The sequence below is a fragment of the Chaetura pelagica genome, unplaced genomic scaffold (assembly GCF_000747805.2).
Source record: "Chaetura pelagica isolate M959 unplaced genomic scaffold, ChaPel_1.0 scaffold98, whole genome shotgun sequence".
In the NCBI taxonomy this organism is placed as follows: domain Eukaryota; kingdom Metazoa; phylum Chordata; class Aves; order Apodiformes; family Apodidae; genus Chaetura; species Chaetura pelagica.
Genome location: NW_009954224.1, coordinates 7,367 through 27,801, shown reverse-complemented (window position 1 = coordinate 27,801; position 20,435 = coordinate 7,367). Strand labels below are relative to the sequence as shown.

The following is a 20,435-nucleotide window of genomic DNA, read 5'->3' as shown; positions in this document are numbered from 1 at the left end:
TGAGACACCTTCCACTGCCAAAGAGTTTTTCTCTCTGTCCTTGGTAGGGACAATTAGGATGGGTCCATTAAAGCCACAAGAAAGAACTGTCCCTCTCACAATACTTAGTTCCACAGTTTTCTGAAACTTCTTCCTGCACAGCCACCAAGAGCTTTTAAGACAAATGTCTGAAGAATTTGCACCACTGGCTTTATGCAGGAGGAATGTTTTGAGATCAAACATTTTGAGGCATTTTGTGCTGGGAGCACAACTATATCAGTCAAAAAAACCACTAAACAACATCCTCAATGCTCAGCAATGAAGCAACATGATGTACACAGAAAGATGAAAAGCAGATTCATCAGTCTAATTAATTTATTTGTAGCTTCAGAACTCCAAATGCTGAAAAGAACATTTTGTATATGAAATAACTGTATGGGCATGGCTTTGCTGTGACTTCCTATTGTGCAGAGGTACTGGTAATGGAAACTTTTACTACACTGCGTTCTTCTGAGCAACTTCCCTAGCTGTGGTTTTCTGCTATTCCCCTGATAAAAGCACCAAAGTGGTTGAGAGTTTAGCAAATATGTAAAACTCTCACAAGAATTTGACACAAGAGTTCTCAAAAGCAAAACTGTACAAAACTGGAGACACCCAACTAGGTCATTTCTCATCTGTTAGCAAAGCAGGTGTTATTCCGATGTTCAAGCTTAATCTCTCCTTTGATCTAGTTCTGAAGAGTTTTGACAGAACTTGAGAGCGTGATGGGAAATATCGTGAAAACGCCGAGAGCCTCCGAAGAAACAAATGTGCCCAACGAAATGGGTAAGAACTCATTTCATTTCTTTCAAGGGAAAAAGATGTTCCAAATATATGGTACATTCATCCATGTGTCTTCCTTCATCTGCCTGATGTAATAAAAGCAGGCAAGTACGTGACTCTTGTGGGAGAAGGAGGGCATCCTCCAGACAGTGCTTATTTTTAGGTACGTTCTAGCTCATTTTCCAAGAAGTATTTTAATTAAAGAAACCAAATGTTAAAACTATTCTTAGCTGCTTCTCTGTGAAATATGTTCCTTCCAATTCCGAAAGCCCTGAAGCACAATTTCAACAACAAAGAAGAGTGAATTTTGGACATACTATTGTGTGATATTTTATACAAAGTTGTCCTTGAAATTTGGGTTTGCTTCATTTTAGGTTAAAAACTTTAACGATGTTGTGCTTGTGCTGAACCTGAAGTCCACTGTTAGTTGCATTAAAAGTAGCACACAGCCAACTTATCACCAGGTTTATCCATAAAGGTTATACAGAAACACACATTTCACAGGCCAAGCTGCCAAAGGGGGATTCTGTGTATCCACATGTGAAAATATTAGGCTGCAAAGCCCTTAACATAGACTGGTAAAGTATTTGATGGGGAAAGGCCAGGGGGATTAAGTGACCTGCTCCTCCCAGACTGTGAGTCCATAGGGGGAGAGTCAGCACAGCCTCAGCTCTCATGCCACAACACAACAGACAGCAGTGGCACAGGAGCTCAAATAAATCACTCTCCAAAGCTGAGAAAGGGAAAATACTTTTGTGGGATTGTTGGTTTTTGGTTGTTTTTTGTTTTATTTTGTTGTGTTGTTTTTTTTTTCTGTTTAGGTTTTGATTTTTTTGAATTTTTTTAAAGGGCAAAGGCATTAATAAAAATCGTTTGGGTTTTCCATGCAGCATGGTCCAGTTGTGCTACTCATTATTATAACAACAGGGAATCAGCCATTAGTGCTGGAATGAAACCCAACCCTGCTTTTTGCATAGCCAAGAACTAGTTGATACGGGCAGATGAGTAGTCCTACATCCTAATAAAGAGAAACCAAATACTGTTTAGGCTACTCAGAGGCCCATAACATGAAATTACAACTTATTTTTTGGTGCCTTATGTTGATCTTCCCAGCAACTGCTGTCATGAATTTTGTAACCATCAACACAGAGCCACGTGCATACTCAGAGCAGAATGTGTCTGATTAACAGGGGAGTGAGGAGTCTCTGACATAGCTGTGGATTATTCCTGCACATGCTAAAAGTCAGAATTTAGCACAGCTGAAGTCAACTACATCCTTTCCAGGGATGTAAATAGAACATACCCCCAAAAGATAACTCAGCAAACATTGACAGCGCAGTGATTGCAAGGTGAAATTACCCATTTTAGAATTCAAGGCTTGATCTGCTTGCACTCTCCTACATGTCTAGAACATCTACAAAGGTGCTTTGTCAGATGCCTCTGATCTTCTGCTGCTACTTGGGAAGGGAATGAATCTCAATAACTGCAGTGACATCTGCCAGGACTGCATGGATGTTTCAAACACACACAGCTGAAATAGCATTGGGTACCTATGTTTAAGCACCCAAAGGCAGCTTTTTGGTCACAAAAGTGATCAGAGCAATGCAACAACATGCCTGTGAGGAAAGGTTGAAAGTAGTGGGGTTGTTCAGCCTGGAGAAGAGAGGGTTCAAGGGAGATCTTATTGCATCATTTGAATACTTAAGGAGAGCTTGTAAGAAAGATGGGGACAGGCTTGTTTTGATAGCACAAGCGATATCAGTTTTAAACTAAGAGAGGGTAGATTCAGACTAAATAAGGAAGAAATTTTTTATGATAAGTATGATGAAACACTGAAACAGACTGCACAGAGAGGTGGCAGACTTGCTATCCCTGGAAATATTCAAGGCCAGGTTGGACAAGGCTCTGAGCAACTTGATCTAGTTGCAGATGTTGCTGCTCACTGCAGGGAGCTGGAACTAGATGACCTTTAAAGGTCCCTTCCATCCCAAACCATTATATGATTCTATGATAGCCCCTTTAATATGACTCTTACTTTGCATCAGACCAGCATCTTTCATAATGGCTTACATGTTGCTAATTAATGTTGGGAATACAAACATCAGTACATCCAAATCCAATGAAAACAGACTTTTAAAAAGGAACTTGGTACCAAAAACATAAAATGGGATTCATCCAAAGACTTTGTGTCTATTTGTCTTCCTGAGTGGATCAAACTCCAAATCACATCACCAAACACTGAAGGTTTCCCCCAGGTCAGGAACAGCCACCTTTGTTTTAAGTGAGGTGGAAGATCCAATCCAAGGACTTACAACTGTCCAAATAGTTATTAGCAAAAGCAGGTTTTACACTGGTTCATTTCAGTGAGCCTGAATAAAATGAAGGACTGAAACAGAGGGGAAAGAAAGAAAGGAAAGAATATTCAAAAAGAAGGTGGAAGAAAACAGGAAGAATAGAGACTTGATCTGCAGCATGAATGTGTTCATCAGACCCCTATAAGCCCCTTGTGCTGCCTGAGACTTGCACTGAAAGTAAATCCTTGTGCTTTTCTCACCTCCCATGCATCAGTCTTGACCCTGAAAAAGGGAACAGTGCCTAAGTTGCCTATCACTAGGAGGCTTTTGGACTCCAAATATGACTGCACTCCATCTGAAAGGACACATATGGGTGTCCCTGACACAACCTAGGTACTGATAACAGAGTAACCACAGCAGCAAGGGGTTATCAGGGGCTGTGAGCCCACCTCCTCCTCTTTACTCGACTAGGACACTGAATCAAGGGTTAAGCCTTTACTGAGCTGCACCTGCAAAACTCTCAGTTCCCAAGCTGGTTGGTTTAGATCTAATTTGGCTACAGCAGTGTGACTCTGCAGCCACACCTTAGGGCTGCTGCAGACAGGCTCCTAGACACACACCAGTGCCCTCATGCACCCTCGCTGGTTCATGCCATGCCATAAATCACAGTATTTCTGCCAAGCAGTAAAGTTGGGGAGATGCAGGGAGCTGAGCTCTGAGCAGCTCATTCTCACTCCAGACAGGGACCCTGCTAGTGCACAGCAAAGCATTTTTCAAGGACAATAAGCTGGATCTGTATGCCCTTCATAGGCTATTCACAAAGAACAATTTGAAGCATGCAATAGTCATTCTCACACTTTGCAAGACATCCAGGGATCCAGACATCTAAAATTAGCATGTATTTCACATTCATTTTCTAATCCTAAAAAAAACCCCCAGAGTTAACACCTGATTCAGTGGAAAAGACTGTGCTTCAGTCTTTCCACTCTAACTTTTGAGTTGTTCCATTTCAGTTGTAACCTACACTCACACTGCAGAGGAGGGGTTATTCTTTTTCTATACGACTTAGAAGTGTGGGGAGCTCATCAAATCAAATCTATAAGATCACTGTGGAATTTAGATGTGGAGAAACAGGGTAATTGCCTGTTATAAGGCATTTGTATTTGAAAGGAGCTGGTATGAGCTTCATGAAATGTTGTAAAGTGCACTGGGGTATTTTACATGACCAAAAATCCCAGTGAGGTTTGACTTCCATCACAATTAAAACAAGGTCTTGTTTATGAAGTGGGAGGGTTTACAGGTTTTGGTAGTACAAAACCCCTTTAGTTTCACACTAATGTAAGTACATGCAGTTTAAGAGATAACATTTGAATGGATGTGCCAGACAGCGCTGATTAATTCCTTCCTTTTTTTCAGAACTACAAATTAACATGCAAAATTGAAAGAAAAACAAATATAAAGATGAAACTGTAAGGAAAGTAATGCAGATCTCTCTAGAGGACAGAAAAAGTCACATACCCTGCAGAGCAGAACGAAATGCAAACCACCAGTATGCAAGGAAGGAGAGCAGAAAAGCACTTGTTTTCCATCCTTTCAGTATGGAAACAAGACATTTAGAAACACGTAGCAAAAGTGGTTTTTTTAAAAACCATTGCTAAAGATATTGTCATTAACCTAAAAAAGGTGACATTCCATGTAAAGATTGTGCCTAATGATCTGCAATGAGAAATTAGGCAGCAACTCCTTAGACCCACTCTGCAGTTACTACGATGTATCTTCTGGCATTTATTTCTTGTAGTCCTGGGTAAAGATCTTGTTTTCTTGAGAAAGACTCAGCAATGATTCTCTAGGTCTCATTAGCCTCAGATACCAAGCAGTTTCACAGAGAAAGATGTCTCTTAATTTCTAGTGCAGAACATGGAAGCAATCAAAGGCACATTCAGCACAGAATTTCTTCAGTATAGTTGAATGAACTGTGTAATAAGTTACAGTAGACTAATCATGGCAGTTGACTGATTAATACTAAGGTCTTCGACCAGCCCTATATAATTTGAGTACACTAATCAACTAAGAAAACCACAATAAGTACTAACACTAAACACACGGTCAAACTAAGCAATTTAAAACTAATCTGTTCTGGACTCCACACATCCTATGGATGCTCATTAGCTGGTTTGAGGGGCTCCTTCAATGGGGAAAGGCTTGCAAGAATCAAAATGCTTACAGTCAGTTTGAATACAAAGGTAAAATGACACACTGCTTTGCATACCACTAGTCTCTATATCATAACAACAAACAGCTACTCAACATTGTCTAAGAAAACACTGGTTTTTATTTCCTTTAATCCACAGATGTGGAATATTTTCCTTAACACTGATATTCCTGCTATTACTGCTGTAAGGATAACAAGTATAAAATCCTTCCTCTTGAAAATGTTTCTTTTCTGCTGACCTGCATGTTTCCTTCTGCCTTTCATCATCATCATTGTGAGTTAGTTGTAAGGCCCTGGGACACAGAGGCTGCAAAACATAAGGCCATTCCCAGCATTCATTCCAGATGCTGTTTTAGGGTTCCCTAAGAAATTGTTTTCCCATAGACAAGTTGACAAGGAATCTGTATTAAACAGGCAAACCTAACAAGATAAAGAATTGTGTCTGTCTCCCTGGGTGATTTATTTCTTTCCTCCCCTGAGTTCATTCCTATTTTTGCACGTTGAGCTGCATAGAGTGGGTGAGTATGGAAAGCAAACCGCCTCTGCAAGAGCTGCTGATCCTGCTGGAGGTGGAGGGAAAGCTTTCTGTTCCTACATGCTGGTGGAGGGTTCTGTGACTTGCAAAGGGAAGGGACCCACCTCCAGGAGAAACATAGGCATCCTGTTGCATATATCCCTCTCGCCAGGAGTTCTGCCAAAGAGCTCAAAGCACCCCACATGACACATTTCTGAACCTCCCACCTGTCTGCATTTCCTGGGCACCACAGACTCCCACTGGATGTAGAGCTCCTGAGTATTTGATGGTCCCAATCCTGTAAAATGCCTTTTTATCTCTTCACTGACCTCAGTTTTGCCAGCTGCACTTGCACAATGATTTAATTATAAACACCCATATCTCCTCTCTTCTTTAACTGAAGATAAGGGCATTGTGTGCTACCTCTAGGACAGATTCCATACAGGGAGGGGGAATAAATCTCTATTGCTGTTCCTCAAGCTAATTTATAAAAATGATGGGAAATAGGCAATAATGGCCATACTCTCATCGCCCTGGTTCTAAACTAATGTCATATATTTGACAAGTATCAGTGGTGTTAAATGATGCAACAATTCAGCAGCCATTTTCCTTCCTTAAATGCAGTGTATCAACTTGGCTCAAAATTGCAGCTGGAGGCATTTAGAGACAGTGTCATTAATTAAAATTATTTACTTCCTAATGCTATCAACACTTACTAATTTTGCTTAATTCAGACTGAGTACGTACTTTAAATATGGTAATTACTAGAAAAAGTGGCCTAAAATTAGTTACTTCAAATTAACCAAATTACTTGTATTCATTTCTAATATCTTCACATTTTTCTTATAAGGCTATATGCTCATCTCTAGCTCTGTATGTTTACCAAGTGACATTTCAGAGTGGGTTGTTGTTTGTTGTTGTGTTTTGGTGGGGTTTTTCTGCATTTGACCTGATATGTAAAATATAACATATATAATTAAAAATCCATGTCTACTTCAAAATTCTGTATTGTTTCTAAGTGATATTTTCTTTCTTCTTTAACAGGTCAGGAGAGTGATTTCCTTGCTGTCCTCTATGACTATCCCTCAGCAGACATAAGTCAACCTATATTTCATGTAGGGGAAAAACTACGTGTGCTATCAGAGTAAGTTGTTCATTTATTTATTTATTTGTTTGTTTGTTTATTATTTAATTGTCTTAGGTTTTGATACTATTGATGCAAAGCTCTGTTTCATGCAACTGGCCCAAACCAGATGTAATTCAGCAAAATGAACTGGGTTCAGAATTTGCAAGGAAGGATGTTTAGCCATGGTGTAAATTCCCCTATAGTGTAAGGATTTCAGATTTTTTGGTTCTTGGATTCTTTCAACATGGTTTCTGAAGCTGGATTCAGAAACTCTTATAAAAAAAGGACTCAAACCAGAATTCTGCTTTGAAAACTGATTTTGAGAAAGCATTTCCCCCCTCCTCCCATGTTAATGGAAAACACAGTAAAAGCAAAAATACTTTGAATCACATAGAAAAGGAAAATTATTCTGAATTTCTCCTTTATGATAAAGTCTTAGAAAACCAATCTAGATTTAAGTCAGCTCTAAGAAAAATTAGATTTAAAATAGCTTTTTTCTTCTTCTTCTTGATTTTTTTTAATTGATTCTCAATATTCTTTGTGGGGAAAACAAAACAAAACAAAAAAAATGAAGTCAAAGTTTTCCCAGCAAGTTCCACTCAAAAATGTATGAACCCCAGAACAAAACAGGCTCAGAAGCACTAGTTCAAACTGACCTTAAGCACCGTGCAAATATTGCCAAACACACAGGAGTGAGCACACTTCTTGAAAACTGGAAGCCAACAGTCCTGATATTTTTTCATGCACAGCTTGTACCAGCACAGAGTGACCTTCTCAGGGTGCTCAGGGTGCAAACAGCTGCTGTTTGTGCTGCTTGAACAGAAAGAAGAGCTTTCGTTTTTGCAGCTGGTGGAATCGATGGATTCAAGGGGAGATCAGAAACATTCAGAGCAGACAAATCCTCTGAAGATTTCTAAATTCATTTTAAAAACTGTCTACCTGGGGAGGGCAGAGAATCAAATGATTGGAGGGGACAACTACTCATGGGAAATATCACAAACGATTGATGAATTTTCAGATTAATCTCCAGGCCACCATGACTTACAATGACCTTTGTCACCCACACAACACTGGGCTATTGGGACCTTCAGTCTGACCTAGAATGGCTGCAGTTGCATTCTGCTGACAAAGAGCTTTCCCTGTTTCCCTGAACCTTGAGATCACAAGGCTCAGACAATACCACTAAATGAATTTTCTGCTGATAGAGAGCTTCCCCAAATCAGGGAAATTCTTCTCTCATAATTTCTAGCTCCTTGAACCTTATTACTCTGCTATAGACTTCCCAACCAAAGCAGTGAGGTGGATGAAGCTTTCTATAAGCAGTTGGGAGAAATCTCCCAGACACTTGCTGTTGTTCTTGTGGGGGACTTTAACCTCCCAGAGATCTGCTGGGAACACAACACAGCAGAAAGGGAATATTCCAAGAGGTTCCTGGAATGTTTGGAAGACAACTTCCTCACACAGCTGGTAAGTGAGCCAACCAGGGAGGGTGCCCTCCTGGACCTGCTTCTGGTGAACAGGGAAGATCTTGTGGAGGAAGTAGAAGTTGGAGGCCATGTAGGGCACAGTGATCATGAGATGATTGAGTTTTTGATCCTTGGAGAAACAAGGAGAGGGGTTAGTAAAACTGCCACCTTAGACTTCTGGTGGGCAAACTTTGACCTACTCAGAAGACTGATTGACAAAGTCCCTTGGAAGGCTGCCTTGTGGGATAAAGGAGTCCAGCAAGGCTGGACAGGCTTCAAGAAAGAAGTTTTAAAGGCACAGGAGCTGATGACCCCATGTGCTGAAAAACCAGTAAGCAGGGTAGGAGACCAGCTTGGCTAATTGGGGACCTTTGGCTGGACCTTAAGAACAAAAGGAGAGTCTATGACCTTTGGAAGAGGGGACAGGTCACTCATGAAGTCTATAAAGGTGAAGTGAACCTATGCAGGGTGAAAATTAGGAGAGCCAAAGCACAGCTGGAGCTCAAACTAGCTGGTAGGGATAATAAAAAATGTTTCTATAAGTTCATTAACAGCAAAAGGAGGATTAGGGAAAATCTCCATCCTTTATTGGATGCAAAGGGAATCTTAGTAACAAAGGATGAGAAAAAGGCTGAGGTACTCAACACCTACTTTGCCTTAGCATTTAGCAGTGGAACCAGCTGTTCCATGGATATCCAGCCACATGAGCCAGGAGACAGGGAGGAGATGCAGAATGAGGTCATAACAATTAAAGAGGAAGTGCTCAGAGACCTACTACACCACTTAGATACACACAGGTCTATGGGACTGGATGGGCTACATCCAAGGGTGCTGAAAGAGTTGGAAGACATGACCACTAGGCCACTTTCCCTTATCTACCTGAAGTCCTGGCTAACTGGGGAGGTCCCAATGGACTGGGGGGCAGAAAATGTAACAGCCATCTATAAGAAAGGCAGAAAGGAGGATCTGGGAAACTGTAGACCTGTCAGTCTGATCCTGGTACCAGGGAAAGTCACAGAGCAGAATATCTTGAGTGTTATTAGAAGACATGTAGAGGATAACCAGGGGTTCAGGCCCAGTCAGCATGGGTTTATGAAAGGCAAGTCCTGCCTTATTTACCTGATTTACCTTTTTATAACCTGATGACCCGACTATTGGATGAGGGAAAGGCTGTGGATGCTGTCTATCTGGACCTCCAAAAAGCATTTGACACAGTTTCCCATAGAACTCTCATTAAAAAAACTGGCTGCTCATGGCCTGGATGAGCACACGATCTGTGGGATCAAGTACTGGCTGGACAGTTGGTTTCTCACTGTCCACGCTTGTCAGGCACCTTTCATTGCCAGATGACCAACTGCATTGAGTTGGGACTAGTCAAACCAGATGTCCCCCAGTGATCTCACAAATCTACATAATTTCAGTGGTTCCTGCCCCAGGAGACATGGGCTACTTTCAGACTTTTAATGACCATTGGGATTTTTCAGGGTTACTAATATTACAGTTTGGAGGGAGATGGATGCTAAGACTCTCAGGTTTTTGGTTCTTTCAATTCTTGGTTCTGTTTGGGAGATTTTCAGGGGGAAAAAAAAAACCCAACAAAATAACCTGAGTTTCTTAGAGATTATTTCACATAAGATGAAAAGCCACAAACAAACTTGTGAGGCCCTGGAATTCCCAGCTCTGAGCAGCAGACACTTCTCATTTTCCCACAGCATAACAAACTGGACCATTGTCCCAGCAGCTTTAACTAAGTTTAACTTAGGGTATTAATACAGCTTCTCTGACACACATAGAGAATCTAGTCTGCAGTCTGGGCATTTTTTGGAAGAAATCCCAGGCACAAATACAGGCTGGGGGAAGAATTGCTGGAGAGCAGTCCTGAAGTAAAGGACTTGGGGGTGGTAGTTGATGAGAAGCTCAACATGAGCCACCAGTGTGTGCTGGAGCCCAGAGAGTCAGTTGTGTCCTGGGCTGCATCAAAAGAAGTGTGGCCAGCAGGGCCAGGGAGGGGATTCTTCCCCTCTGCTCTGGTGAGACCTCACCTGGAGTGCTGTGCACAGCTCTGAAGCCCTCAGCACAGGAAAGACATAGAGCTGTTGGAGAGGGTCCAGAGAAGGGCCTGAAGATGATCAAAGGGCTGAAACACTGCCGCTATGAGGACAGGCTGAGAAAGTTTGGGCTATTCAGCCTGGAGAAGAGAAGGCTCCTCCCAGTACCTGAAGGGACTACAGGAAAGCTGGGAAGGGGCTTTTCACCAGAGAGGGAAGCGATAGGACAAGGAGGAATGATTTTAAACTGAAAGAGGGTAGGTTTACCATGAGCGTAGGAAGGCACTGGAATAGGTTGCTCAGGGAGGTTGTGGAAGCCCCCTCCCTGGAGGTGTTTAAGGTCATGTTGGATGAGGTTTGTGCAGCCTGGTCTACTGTGAGGTGGGGCAGGGGGGTTGGAACCTCATGATCTTTAGGGTGCCTTCTAACCTTAACCTAAGATTCAGTGAAAAAAACACCCAACAAACATATGCCTAGTCACCTAGTTTCAGCTGTTAATTCTTTTTTATTGGAGTCTTGTCAGCAAATCATTGAAGAAAAGGAAAAGGGCAAACTTTGAAGTAGGTTCTGTTAGACTGAAAATCTGTTCCCAGGCAGACAGGATCCATTTGCTGAATATCTCTACCCTGATGTTAGAGGACTAACAAGGCTGTCCAGACACAGCATACATAAACTGGATATCTTGGATACCAGTCCAAGTCTAGCTGTGGGAAGGCAGAGCACAGCATGGTTTAACCACTGAGTATTTACCCTTCTTCTTTTAACTACAGAAAAATATTTTATTACTTACGTAATTGAAATGGAACAAATGTTGCTCATTTCTGTGTCCAGACTTAATGCTGATGTAGGTTTAGAGATGGAACTGCTCTAAATGTAACAAACTTGGGTTCTTTTCTGAATGTGTAGATTCAGGAACACAGACAAAAGGTCACATGCTAATCTGAATGTCTTGATTAATTTGTAAAATGAGAACAAGCTTTCATCTGAAAAAATCCCTTCTTTTGCATTCACACAGTGAAGGAGGCTGGTGGAGAGTTCATTCCCTTACAACAGGTCGAGAAAACTATATTCCAGGAAAATATGTAGCTAAGGTTTACCACGGGTAAGTGAATGCATTTCCTATAGCCTTTCAACACTACATTTGTACATATACCCTGATTACAGTTATTACACTACCCTGATTACAGTTATTCAGTGTCATAATCAAAACAATGCCAACAGTGACTAGACAGACAGAAATGTTATTTATTGACAGTCTAAAATAGTCCCTTAGAAATCTAAGAACATCAATTCCACACCTAAGTTTAAAATATATATAAAAAGAAAAATCCTGCTTTTAAATTCTGGAAAGGGTAAAAAAACCTTCAAAGGTGTTATAAGATATTGAAAATAATTTTGTTGCATGGTCTGATCTCTAATTTTAAGACATGGAGAAAGAGATGTTACTTAGAAAGAATTTTTAATATTCACAAAGATTAAAATTTAAGCTAGAGTTGCTTGTGAAAAACAGACCAAAAAGAACAAATAGAAAAACTGATATGTCATTCAAGACTGTAAACTCTCACACTGGAAGACCTAAGGAAGTTTCAGAGGTTTCTTGTTGCCCTAGACACCAGTCAGAGAAAAAACATTAAAACACATACTTGAAACTTTTCTGGCAAACATTTTAATACCTGTTTAATTTTAAGCATATGAACTGTGAACTTCACTGTGATTTATGTAAGTGCTTAATTTTAATATGCTTTTACATCCTCCTGAAATAGAGATGCTTTCCCCAAGGCAGGGCACAGATATGGTAATGGAAATCTACTGCCTGAAGTTTCCCCAAGATCATTTTGCTGACAGGAGACTGGATCAAATTTTACAGATTAAGACAATGAATAAAATTAATTCCACTTTCCCTTATTCACAAAGCCAGTTGACTTAAATGACTGGGCTGTGCCCTAGCACAAGCAGAAAAAAAAGATATTTAATTTTGTGTATATTTACAATACAAGAAGGTAAAAACTGGGGTTATCAAAAGTGGTTTAAATGAAAAAGAGGGAGTTAACTAATGCCACAGCTATGCCATCAATATATCACATGACTATGTCCCTAACTATTCAGATCAAGGTCTCCTGAAAAGCTTTGTTTTCCCTGACAGTTCAAACCTTATTTACTCCTCTCTTAACCTCACAAAAGTTTATGGAACTCAAAGAGAGCAAGATTTTCTCCATAAACTGGAGAAATATGCCTGGACATAGTTGAGAGAATAACTAGAGAAAGCCACAGTGTTATTTTTGCAGTCACTTTTCCTGGCTAATGCTGCACTTTCACGACCACATGCTGGTCTCTGTTTCACTGGTGTCCAAATTTCAGAATTTGTTTTTTCCTGCTTCACAGCTGGTTATTTGAAGGGCTGGGAAGAGAAAAAGCAGAAGAACTTCTACAGCTTCCCAACACCAAGGTCGGCTCCTTCATGATCAGAGAGAGTGAAACTAGGAAAGGTGAGAAAATACTGCTTTTTCCCCCTTGATCTCAGGCATCAACAGTTATACAACTCTTTAATTCACTCCCTGTCCTGTTTCAAATGGATCAGTTCAAAACCAGAAAATGTATGCACTGGAAAGGTAAAGGCACCCAGTAAAGCATACCAGTCTTCACCAGTCACCTACGTTATGAGCAGTGCTGGAAACAGGCTTAGCAATGGCCATGGAAAGTTCCACAGGCATCAGCACAAACAAGACACAGTTGTTTAAAGACTATTATTTACTTTGGTTGCATGCAAAGATTATTAGGCAGTGGGACTTTTCAAAGGGAGAAAAAGTCATAATATCAAGATTATTATTTTTTTTTTTTACCTTTTTTTAAAATTACATACCTGCAATTTTGTTTTCTTTTTAAGAATTCTGTTGCTACATGGGAATTGTACCATTCACACTTTATACTTTTATTTCCTTTTATTATGGAAAAGGAAGTTGGGGGGGTTCTCATTAATACTTATAAATATCCAAAGGGTGGGTGTCAAGAGGATGGAGTCAGACTCCTCTCAGTGGTGTCCGGTGACAGAACAAGGGGAAATGGTCACAAACTGGTACACAGGAGGTTTAACCTATTTAAGAAAATACTTCTTTACTCTGAGGGTGGCTGAGCACTGGAACAGGCTGCCCAGAGAGGTTGTGGAGTCTCCATACCTGGAGACATTCAGAACCTGTCTGGACGTGTTCTTGTGTAATCTGCTCTAGAAGATCCTGCTCTAACAGGGGAGTTGGACTAGATGAACTCCAGAGGTGCATTCCAACTCCCACTGTTCTGTGATTCTGTAATTCTTTCTAATGCATATACATCTCCCATTGTGCACGTTATCTTCCCTTTTTCTGAAGCTCCAGAACACATCCTAAGATCATGACACTACAGTTACCAGAAAAAAATAAATCATCTACCTATACTGAATTAAAATAAATCTAGAATTATTATTTGATCCTTACCAACTAAACGTTGCACAATAGTTCTAAGCAAAGAAATAGGAAAATCCAAGTTGTCACCTCCTGTCAAGACTCCACGATCAGGTATCAGCTACTGCACTAGTAGAAGCTGATCAGATCAGCATACTAGCAGATGAATATGGTCCCTGTCTTCAGAAGAAGCCAAACAACTTTCATAACAGACTATTTCCTTTAGACCACTTCCAAAAAATTCCCATACCAGCAAAAATAAAAGAAAAACACACCAGGAATTTAAATTCAATCAAAATCTCTCAATGTTGGGCCCTTTATTCCCTTTGTTATACTTCAGTAAATCTACCAAGTATACTACCTAAGCAGAACATGGGATGGCCAGTCAGGTTTTTTTCTCAGATCTTTCTAGGACCTTTTGGATCATGGTACAACATCTTACAGATACTCTGGCTGTGGTCCTACTTTGGTGTAATTAGTTCTCCTCTTTCTCCAGGATTATATTCCTTGTCAGTGCGACACAGCCAAGTGAAACATTACAGGATCTTCCGCCTTCCCAACAACTGGTATTACATCTCTCCACGACAAACCTTCCAGTGCCTTGAAGACCTTGTGAATCACTACTCAGGTAAGAACAATTGCATAATAAATGTGTTTTCCACTTGCACCTGTAAAACTATTTATCAAAGGTCCAGAACAAGAAGTTTTGCCTGTGTCTGAGACTTGTTAACTACTGTCACAGAACAAGGAATGGAAAAACCTTCGGTTTATATTTCTGTATCTATTAATTTATGTATGTTTTATCTGTTTATATCTGTTACTTTATTTTTTAACCTAAATACAAAATATTTGGGATTAAATACTAGGAAATCAGCCCAAGAACTCTGCTAAATAAAGACCAGGAGGTTCTGCCCTTACTGGCATATGATGCATGACCATGTCAGTAGAGCTGTCTCTAACTCTTTGGGTCCAAACTAGCATCTTGACAACTTTCAAATATAGTTTGTAGGTTAGCACAGGCCAGGGATGTCCAGCCTCTCTCAGAGCAGAGTTTAGGCGCACAAAAATGTGAAGCTGTGTGGACGCAAGTCGTGTTTCTGGGTCCCAGGGCTGGACTGCAGCTCCCCGCCCACTTTATTTACCTGCATGGACATGTCTGTCATTTCTTTATTTACTACACACACAGACAGATAACATCAGGGCATGCAAGATCAGGTTCTGCAATCAAATTTCCCTTGGGAACCACTACAATGCACAACCTTATCTGCAGTAGAAAATTCTCAGAAGTGTTTTCAGTTTCTTCCCTATTACTTTAGGAGAGTATGACTGGATTCTATCAGCTGAAGTTATCTTGAAGGGCTCAAGCTGTTAGCTCAAATCTAGATTTAGCTGAAATTTTTACTAATATCAGTTCAGTGAGTGACAAAGGTTTCAATGATAGCTTTCCAGATTTCTGGTAATTTAACCTGTGTCAGAGAGATAACTTGACAAATAACAAAATTAAGTGGCTGCGTTTACCTTGCATTAAAAGTAGAACATTTTCAAATGAGGAAGGAAGATTGCAAGAAGTTAATTGCATAAAAGTTACAAGAAAACTATAGGTTCTATGCTTTAATCAGTAAAGGGTACTATGCAATTTTTCAAGAGTAAAATCACCATATCTGCTTATCTGGCCAAAGTGTTGGCCAAAGAGCACTCTGATAAACTAGGGAGAAAAGCTGTATTCAATTCAAAACAAAGGGAAGAAACTTTCAAGTCCAATAACATGAATAGAGAAGTGAGAATTTGGACAGGTTAATTTTTTTATTTTTTTTTTTTACTTTTTAGTTTGCTGACACTTTTCTCTGTTGAGAAAGAAGCAAATTATGAAAGCTTGAAATGTGGGGAAGAAGGAACCAAAAACTTGTAACAATGAACATTTTAATAGATTTATAGGTGTAAGAGCAGACATAGATTTAACTCTCCTCTTTTCCCCACCATGAGATGATACACAATCTCACTATGGAATAAAGCTCACGAGTGTAAAGAACTAGCATTCAGCCATGATTTTCTCTTCTTGGGCAGAAGAATGTTCCTAATGGAGCAAGAAGAAGTGGATGAAGATAAGAAAGGGATGAAAGTAATATGTGAAAAGTGATTCATTCCAAAGCCATGTTCTACAGCAGAATAGGTGCCCAAACACTCCAACCTGAGTGGTTGCATTTTGCATCTCTTTTGCACTCTGTTTGCATGGTTGAGACAATGAGAGGCAAAAGCAGGATTCCCTGAGGACTCAGGAAACCTGGGTCTAAGTCCCTGCTCTGTTACAAAATTCCTTCTACACTTTGGGCAAGTCACTTTATCATTCTGCATCTCAGTTCCTCACTTGTACTAAGCAAAATCTACCCCATGATAAATTAAAAGGCAAAGGTATGAGGAAAGAAAAAATGAAGTCTGTGTTACAGTGTCTTAGCTGAGAATTTACAATTTATGGACTACCACTACTCTGATGTCCAAAACTGCTTATTTGAGCATGAACTAGGAAAGGAAAACAATTAAGATAACACTGAGTGAAGATTAACTTCCTGTGTATTCATTTTGCTGTTCAGAAGTTGCTGATGGTCTCTGCTGTGTCCTTACAACACCTTGTCTCACCCAGTGCACTAACAACAACAGCGTCATGAACCCAGTTCCTCCCGTGGTGATGAGGAATAAAAACTTCAGCTGGAGAAACATTCACAGGTACCGCAAGCAATGTGGGCTGGCAGAAACAACAAGGGTTTGGGGTTTTTGTTTGTTTGGGTTTTTTTGTTTTTTCCCAGCCTGGTATATACTTTTCCTTACAACAAAGAAGAAACAGCTCTTTCCTTCTATTGAGACCAGTTATAAAGATTAGAAAATTTTCAAAGCTGCTGACAGCAGGTTAAGCCAAGAAAACTGGGTGCCCAGCTCTCTAACAGATATTTTTGATCTAACTTTGAATGAAAAATAGTTTACTTGCAATTATTTATCCTGTCCAGCTAAGAGTGTGGCCACGTATTAGTGCCTCTGGGACTCAGGAGCTCTCTCACTCAGGGTGGCAGAACTAAGAGCCATAAAGCCTACTCAGATCCACCACCAGTGGCATAGTAAGGTGCAATGGCTTACAGATGAACCCTGGTAGAGTAACTGTCCTTTGCTCACATGGTGGCCACCCCTGAGGCAGCACAAGTGCAATGAGCACACTATCCCAGTAAAAACCCTTCCTGCTCCAGGTCTCTCAATACACAGCCCAACTCAATGTTCATGAGACTCCTAAGATCATGACTACAACTAGAGAAAGTAGGTCAGGTTTCAGAAGCTGCTGAAACAACTGCCTTCAGAAACAAAAGCATCCTTTTTTGCTTTTTGCAGTGTAAGTTTCCCTCCAGCACCCTTCCTTCACAAAGCTTATTCATTTGCCTAAGACTGCAAGAACATTTTTTGTAATATGGAGGTAAATTTTCCTATAGGTTAAGAAGAAAGGGAGAAAGTATATAGGTGTTATTTCCTCTTCAGATGCCAAAAAATATATAGATAGTACTGTTGTACTGGTGGTTTTGTTAAATTGCTAAGTGACAGAAATGTTTGTTTACTTATGAGCCAGGAAATATTTAATACAACAAAATTATTGGGTTTAACAGCTGTTAATATTATACTAATAGAATTGGTTAAAGTAGCTGAAACAGTAACAAAATTTTGTTCTTTTAAAGGCTGGAGGTGACTGAAGATACTGAAAGCACCCTGGCAGCAATGGATGATCCTTGTCTCAGCTATGGCCTGAGGGAAAGTATTGCTTCCTATCTCTCCTTAACAGGAGCTGAAAATGCTTCTTTTGCAAGTGCCAGAAAGAAGAAAGCCCAATCTTTTATACACATTGGGAGCAAACGGAAGAGTATCCTCCACTTGCCACCTACCTACTATGAAGACTAAAAATAAGACACCCAGGGGAAAAATCCAACTAACTGAGGGGTTAGAAGAGAAACCCAGAGCATCTTGTGATCCTGCAGTCCATGGACAGCTGAGAGATACAAGCTCACTGGCTGGTGATCAAACGCTGACAATGCTTCTGCATTTTCTGTTCTGAAGATGCTAACCAGAGACCTTCTCAAGGGTGCTATGTCAGCCATGGTAGATGCTGGGAATGTCCCTAGTCCAGCTGAAACTAGAACCTCCTCACAAACAGGATAAACTGAGATAGACTCTAAGTCAAGAGCAAAGTGAGGCAGATGACTCTTCAGTAGGGGTGATGCCCACCAATGTACAAAGGTGATTGCCTAGGGAAGGACTAATTAAAACTCAAGACGATATATGAAGTCTTGCCCTGTTATCCTCCACAAGGCTGAAAGCCAACTTTACATAAACTACCTATACTGAGAAAAAGAGTCTTTTTCTTCTCTATATAGAATCATTCACTGCCATTGACAGTTGGTCAGAAAGTTGTCAACACCTCAAGACAGTGTCTAACATCTGGCATCCGAGAAACACCTGATTATATCAACTCCATACTTCTGTCATTTTTATCTTTAAAGGGAAAAAAAAGTACTTTCTAAGTGGCATTTAATTCAACTGCTGGTGATGGCCTGGAGTGTCAGAAAATCAGGAACAGGCTTAACTCACTGACAAATGCAGTTCCTGCTTCGTCCTGAGCTGGGAGTACAGGCATATCCAAAAGCACAATTCAGCTGCTCACAGCCTAGCAGGCAGACAACAGGGCAAAAGGTTTTAAAATTAAAAGTACAATGTGGTAACATCATGCCTAACTGCAAAGGTGTGCTTGCAAAGGTGTGATCGTTTATGTATAAAGGACCAGATTTTAGCCTCATGTCCTGAAAGCACCCCCATAGTTATGTTTAATATCTATATTAATAGAAGCTTTTGAAAAAATAATTAAACTAAGAGCGAATCAGCAAGTGGATGTTAAATAGTTTTCTGAATTTCTTGTCTGGAGATTTATGGCAAATAGTAATGACATGCCAAAAATTGCTTAAAGTTTTGTAACCGGGTTATCTGAAATTCACAGATTATAGATTTTTTTTATGCATATGCATTCTTTTCTAAGTTGTAAATGAGCAGATAGCACGGTCCTTTGAACCTGACTTGTGGTTGCTTTCTCAATCAAGTAGTCACGAACATCTGAGAGTGTAAAATGCTGCAATCTATGTTCTCGACCTGAGACCTTTTCAGTCTACTGTTCTGTGATACCTTTTTGCACAGATTTGAGTAATGAAGATTTGGAAAGATAGGGAATTGCGTTTATAGATGTGTATATTTTATTTTTTTTCCTCTGTAAATACCTCTTAGCACAACTCTGTGTGCTCTTCAGATCTTGTGACAGATCATTTGCACTAGCAAGAGAGATTCAGAGATCATAATAGTTCACAGACTATTTAAATACGTTTCAGATCCTAAAGGATGAATGTAATTTGGCTGGTAAACATTGAAAAACCACAAAGCAAAATGAACTCAGGAACTCTAGGCACTTGTATGATCTCATTACTGTTTGTGATCATTAATGTTATGGTGGCTGCATTTTATCCAGTGAAATGTATATGGGGAGCATTACAGATTTCTATGTCATTACTTGTATTTATTCATTAAAATTATATCCAGTAATTACTTTGTATGGGCTTTAGCAAATGGAAAACCTAGCATGTAACTAGTGCAAACACCCAGTCTTGTAATGACTCTGGAGCAGGTGTCTTTTACAGAACATGTAGAAAGAATCCAAGAGTCCATGTAACTGGGTAGTATTTGGAACATACTCTGTAGAAAGGGGACACAACATGTTCTGATGATGACAGGTTTACACAATCACAGATGGGTTCAGGCTGGAAGAGACCTTTGGAGGTCAATTACTCCAATCCCTTTGCCTAAGCAGGGCCACCTAAAGCCAGTTGCCCGGGACCATGTCTAGATGGCTTTGGAATATTTCCAAGAATGAAGACTCCACAACTTTCCTGGGCAAACTGTTTCAGTGCTCAGTCACCCTCACAGGTGTTTCTTGATGTTCAAAGGAAATCTCCTGTGTTTCAGTCTGTGTCCATTGCCTCTGGTCCTATCACAGGACACCACAGCAAAGAGCCTGGCTCCATCTTCTTTACACCCTTCCTTCAGGAATTTACACACATTGATAAGATCCCCCTGAGTCTTCTCTTCTCTAGGCCAGAGGACATAAAGGGTAGATAACACAGGATCAGGGGTATTTAGGATCCATGCCAGACACCCTGCACCTGATCACAGTAGTTTTCAGGAAGGCAATGGATCTCCTGCTTCCACCATTATCTGATCTGTTTCCAAGGCCAGGAAGGATGGGGCATCTTCCCTTATACTGGATGAGAGGAGTCTGGGAGCTCTTCTCCTGGCACCCAAAAGAGAATGCCTGAAGGGAACACTTAACATATTTGCCCTCCCCAGCCTCCTGCAAGAGATGGAGACAATTCATACCACTGATCCACCCTTCTACATCAAAGTTCCACTGTTAAATATATCAATTTATCAAAAGTTGAAGTCAAACACCATGTGAATGTCCTTAAATGATTT

The 20,435-nt window shown here is 40.3% G+C and overlaps 1 protein-coding gene across 1 annotated transcript; it reads left to right on the top strand.

The window, feature by feature from the left end:
• Positions 1 to 743: 743 nt before the first annotated feature.
• On the top strand, positions 744 to 17,887 carry SLA (Src-like-adaptor). The gene is made up of 7 exons (XM_010003524.1): positions 744 to 804; positions 6,866 to 6,965; positions 11,477 to 11,563; positions 12,844 to 12,947; positions 14,392 to 14,523; positions 16,484 to 16,616; positions 17,606 to 17,887. Exons 1-7 carry the CDS (start codon positions 744 to 746, stop codon positions 17,823 to 17,825), a joined length of 837 nt encoding a protein of 278 aa, XP_010001826.1. The 3' UTR covers positions 17,826 to 17,887.
• The last annotated feature ends 2,548 nt before the right edge of the window (positions 17,888 to 20,435 follow it).

What these genes read in the sequence shown, in the direction of transcription:
- SLA (XM_010003524.1), top strand. Translation starts at nt 744, where the DNA reads ATGGGAAATATCGTGAAAACGCCGAGAGCCTCCGAAGAAACAAATGTG. An exon ending in AAACTACGTGTGCTATCAGA is followed by an intron (nt 6,966 to 11,476) that starts GTAAGTTGTTCA and finishes GCATTCACACAG; the next exon opens with TGAAGGAGGCTGGTGGAGAG. An exon ending in AGAGAGTGAAACTAGGAAAG is followed by an intron (nt 12,948 to 14,391) that starts GTGAGAAAATAC and finishes CTCTTTCTCCAG; the next exon opens with GATTATATTCCTTGTCAGTG.